At 33.8% G+C, this 5234-nt stretch overlaps 1 protein-coding gene across 1 annotated transcript in view; it reads left to right on the forward strand.

The window, feature by feature from the left end:
* Positions 1 to 5029, forward strand: part of GLIPR1L2 (GLIPR1 like 2) — a 27382-nt gene extending 22353 nt beyond the window's left edge. The window contains exons 5-6 of the mRNA XM_008684392.2: positions 3688 to 3714; positions 3799 to 5029. Coding sequence (XP_008682614.2) covers positions 3688 to 3714; positions 3799 to 4175 — 404 coding nt within the window. The 3' untranslated portion in view covers positions 4176 to 5029. The remainder of the gene's footprint in view (positions 1 to 3687; positions 3715 to 3798) is intronic.
* The last annotated feature ends 205 nt before the right edge of the window (positions 5030 to 5234 follow it).

A 5234-nucleotide genomic window follows, 5' to 3' on the forward strand; every position in this document is an offset into this window, starting at 1 on the left:
GTGGAGGATCAGCCTGTAGGTTGTCAGATCAAATACAGGGTGCCCAGTTAAATTTGAATTTCAGGTAAGCAAAAATATTTTTAGTATATCTCAAATATACTAATAAAGAACTGAAAATCACATTGAAAACAGCACAAGGAACCAAAAACACTGGAAAACACAGCAAGGGATATGGAGGTCAAGTCTAAGAAATGCAAGCAAGAAATTTAAAAGATTAAAGAGAAAATTATAAATAAGCACTGATAAATCAGATTCGATATGTGAATAATTGGAGCCCTTGAGTAACAGAACAAAAATAATAGAACAGAAAACAAAGCAGTAGATAGATATACAAATATTTAAAGAAATAATTTAAAAATCCCAGAAATAGAAATTCTTAAATCTAAACATTGAATACCTTCTATGGAATGTAAACTGGAAAAAAATAAGAGGTTCCTCAAAAAATTAAAAATGGACCACATGATCCAGTAATTTCACTTCTGGGTATTTATTTGAAGAAAATAAGAAAACACTAACTCAAAAAGTATATGCACTCACATGTTCATTGCAGCATTATTTACAATAGCCAAAATATGGAAAGAATCTAAGGATCCACTAATGGATGAATGGGTAAAGAAAATGTGTTATATCTATCTATCTATCTACACACACACACACACACACACACACACACACACACAATGGAATACTATTCAGCCATATAAAAGAATGAAATTTTGCCATTTGTGACAACATGAATGGACCTTGAGGGCATTTTGCTAAATGAAATGTCAGAGAAAGAAAGATACCATATGATCTCACCTATATGTAAAACCAAAAAACCAACAAACACAAAAATCAAGTTTAATAGAGTGGTGGTTGCCAGAGGTGGAGGTGGGCAGTGGGCAAAGTGGGTAACGAGGGTCAAAGGTAGAAACTTCAACTTCTAGTTATAAAATAAATAAGTCATGGGGGTGTAATGTACAGCATAGTGACTCTAGTCAATAACACTGTATTGCATATTTGAAAGTTACTAAGAGTAGAACTTAAAAGTTCTCATCATAAGAAGAAACATTTGTAACTATGCATGATGACATGTTCACGAGATTTACTGTGGTGACCATTTCACAATAAATGCAAATATCAAATCATTACGTCGTAACCCAAAACTAATATTATGTTATATGTCAACTGTATATATTGAAAATTGAAAATAAATAAATAAATAAAATAAAAACAATCACATAAAGATAAAAAAGAAAGAAAATGCATAATATGTGCCAGGAAAAAGTGATGCACAATAGTCTCCTTTTAGACCCTGACTAGTAAATTAGAGGAAAATAAGGACTCCTTTAAGCATCCAAACCAAAATGTAAAATAATTCATTAAAGTTTAATAGTCTGGGTTGAGTCAGGAAAACAGCCACTTTAAATATTCTTTTTTTTTTTCACTTTAAATATTCTGACAATACAGTGTTTAACATAGAAAATAGAGCTTACGTGAATGGTGTAAACTCTAGGGGAGCAAAGATCACGAAAGTTGCTATGAAAAGGCAGAGAAACTGTAGTTAAAAGGTCAAAGAAGCAGAAACAGAAGACTTCTTAGCCTGAAGCACCAAAATAGGTGGTTCCCAAAAGCTTACAGGAAAGTTGCTGCTAATTCTCAAGAATCTTTGGGAAAGCTCCCACCGAACTGTCTCCGTGTTTGACCGCAAAGCAGGTAGTTTTCCGCTCTACCAAGCAGCCACTGTGAATCTCACACCTGTTCATGTGTCTGGCAAACAACCACCCCTGAAGAATAACGGTTTCCACTTCTCTTCCAAATTTCACTTGCATTCTTGTCATGGGCAAACTCTCACTTGAAGCTCTGCAGAGGAAGGAATTCACAGAAAGGTAGGTAGTTCCCGATTTCAGGTCTGCAACACAGGGTCGACTTCATACCAGTGTGGTAGAATGCTGCGTTGGCAATTGACAATCCTGCGCATTTTGGCTGGTGTCAACCTTTTCTACAATAACAGTCAATGCCAAGAGACAGTGGAATAATCCCTATATTGTCCTTAATGTTGTACATAAATTCAGCTAATCCTATTATTCAAGTACAAGCAGATAGAAAAATCTTGCGGGAGCACGAAGGAATTTGTGGTAGAAAGTTCTCACAAGCACTTTCTCAATAAAACTCTAGAAGATGGCTTTCACCAAAAGGAAGAGATGAATGGAAAATGAAAAGCTGCACTGGAAAAACTATCTATAAGCATTGAGACTTCATCAATAGACAAAGACTAAATTCTGAAGGCTATAATTATAAAACAAAATGTAAATATAATAAATGTTGGCAATATACAAATGATATAACTAATAAAACTTGGGAGAAGAAGAGGGAAATAGAAAAATGTGCTTAATTTCCTCATCTTTTATAGCAGGGGGCCAAAAGATACTATTTAAACCTGATAAACAATAGAGATGTAAGTAGATTTAAATGTATTTAAATATTCAATCAAGTGCAAAAGTAAAAGAAGAATGTTATCAATGGAAAATAGTGATGACAAATGAAGGAAAATACAAATAAGAAATATGCTAATTTGGGGCGCCTGGGTGGCACAGCGGTTAAGTGTCTGCCTTCCGCTCAGGGCGTGATCCTGGCGTTCTGGGATCGAGACCCACATCAGGCTCCTCTGCTATGAGCCTGCTTCTTCCTCTCCCACACCTGCTTGTGTTCCCTCTCTCGCTGGCTGTCTCTATCTCTGTCGAATAAATAAATAAAATCTTAAAAAAAAAAAGAAATATGCTAATTACATCATTGGTCAAACTGAGTGATCAATAGATACACATACACAGAATGAAGTAGAGAAAATATAGACTATGTGGTAAAAGATTTTTTTTAAAGGAGTGCTAAAATAGAAATCATTGCATAAAATATGAAGTAAAATAAGACCTAGCACAAAAGGCTAAAATAGCCTCAAAAATCCAATAGGTCAGTTCATCTCTAGGATTGTCTGAAAAGTGATTTCTAAATTTTCTTGTAAGGATAGTGTCAATTGCAAGACAAAGCCTCTGGTTGCCATTGGGTTCTCTATGTGGGAGAACTCATTGATCCTCTCACTCTCCTTCCTAATGGAATCTGGGAATGATTTTCTGATCTCCTCTGCCCCAGTCAGCAGAAGAAAGGAAATTTATTTCCTGAAAAGTATTACGATAGCATTGGGCTAGATAGCAGAAACAATGAATACCAGGCTATAGAGTTAACTTTGCCATCTAGGAAATGAAGAGCAACTAAAATCTCCAGAAAATAAGAATTAAATGAGGAAAGTAAGTAGATTCAGAAGATTAATTTGGAATGATCTGGGGGAAGAAAGAGAGATGCAAGTAAGATATAAAATCCTAGAATGGTGAACCTGGAAAAATCTTTAGAGGACAGAGGTGAAGTGATTCATACAAGGTGATGATGATTTATAGACAGAACTAGTAATAGAGTCCACATGTCCTCATTCCTATACTTCTGTGTTCTCTCTAGCAGACTAAGCTGACTTTTACTAAAAGAGAATACATTGTATTTTATGATGGGCTACTGGTTGGAGGAGGCACATCAAAGATGGCAGCATGATGCCTGAGGACTAAAAGAATAATGTCATTACTTTTAGAAAAAGTATCTTATTTCTAGAGAAAGAAGAAATTTTATGTAATTCTTTATTGACTTTCTTTTTCTTTTTAGGTAATGCAGATCGTGACCAATCCGTATGTATGTATTGTTGTCCTTTATTTCTTGGACAATTTAACTACTTTATGCAAAATCCAGCTTTCAATTTTGCTTCTTTATTTACAGATTACCGATTTTGGTATCCCAGATGGGAAGTTCCCCGGCCAATTGTGTGTGATCCACTGTGCTTATTTATTTTCTTTCTGAGAATGCTATGTTTTTCAATATGTATCACGGTTGTTTTGCTAATACAGTCTCGGTTTCCAAATATATTATTGGAAGAAGAGATGGTATTTACCCCTGAAGTAACTGAGGTAGAGCCAGAAAAGTTACAGGAAAAGGAAGAGGAGATAAAGGAAGAAGACAGGGAAAAGGAAGAGGAGGAAGCGGAGGAAGAGGAAGGAGATAAAGAAAAGGACGAGGGGGAGGAAGGGGGTGAGGAGGAGGAAGGGGAGGGAGGGGGTGAAGAGGAGGAAGGGGAAGGGGAGGCAGTGGAGGGCTAAGATTTACCACCATCATAGGACAAAAGTATAAGACATAAATAAATAAATAAGCACAAAAAATAGAACACTGAGCTTTCACAAAAAAGAATATGTACAAACCACGACTGCAATACCTTTTATTCTCTTCTCTTTCTTATACATATTCAACAAATTTAAATTTGAAAAACACAGAAACAAACCAAAAACATGTATTTTATAGTAAGTGTTGTAAGGCAAGCTCTTGGACACTAAGAGTAGGTAAAAATGTGATGATAGAAATACTAAAAAAGATTTGGCCAGTCTAATAAGTTTTAAGATTTTACTGTGTTATCCTTAAAAAGGAAAGAATTGCCATTTTCTAAATATGTTCCTATCTGTGTTTTAAATATTTCTTAAATGGGTTAATAAGTTTCTCAAGTATTAAGATTATACATGTAAGGTGCTTAGAATCATTCCAACTCAAGATAACCATTTAATAATCTTTGGTTTTGTTATTTTTATCATTACTATTATACTTGTTATTTTTTATTTTATTTAAAATCAGTTAATTACTATTCTAATTGTTATTGATAGTGGTGATGATGGTGGTGATGATATTGACCATGTGATATCAAGGCTTAAATATCATTATGTACGTTTGTATTGTGTATGTTTGAAATAGTTTAAGTGGTACTTGCACATGCTGTTAGCAGACAAATTTTTATTTCTACTTCATGTTTAATATTTCACTAAAGCCTTGTTGTAATTCTTTTTTAGGCTGTATAGTTTGTTGCCACTAAGGGCAAATAAATGTCAAAAGTTTAATTATTTGTGATTGAGCAATTTGGCTGCTTCCAAATTTATGTGATAAAATAAAATAAAAATTTAAAAAGTTATTTACTTGTAGTTATTTAATATGTACAGTAAAAGTTCATAAATTAATAATATAAATTAACCACTTCTATTTATAGTGCTAATAAATGATCTGAATAAAAATACCCAACATAGCACACATCAAATGGTATAAACTCCATATTTATTAACTTTATTATATTAAAAGCCTATTCTTAAATGTAGCAAGATGAGAATTATGCAAAAACA

This window comes from Ursus maritimus, unplaced genomic scaffold (assembly GCF_017311325.1).
Source record: "Ursus maritimus isolate PB19 unplaced genomic scaffold, ASM1731132v1 scaffold_21, whole genome shotgun sequence".
In the NCBI taxonomy this organism is placed as follows: Eukaryota; Metazoa; Chordata; class Mammalia; order Carnivora; family Ursidae; genus Ursus; species Ursus maritimus.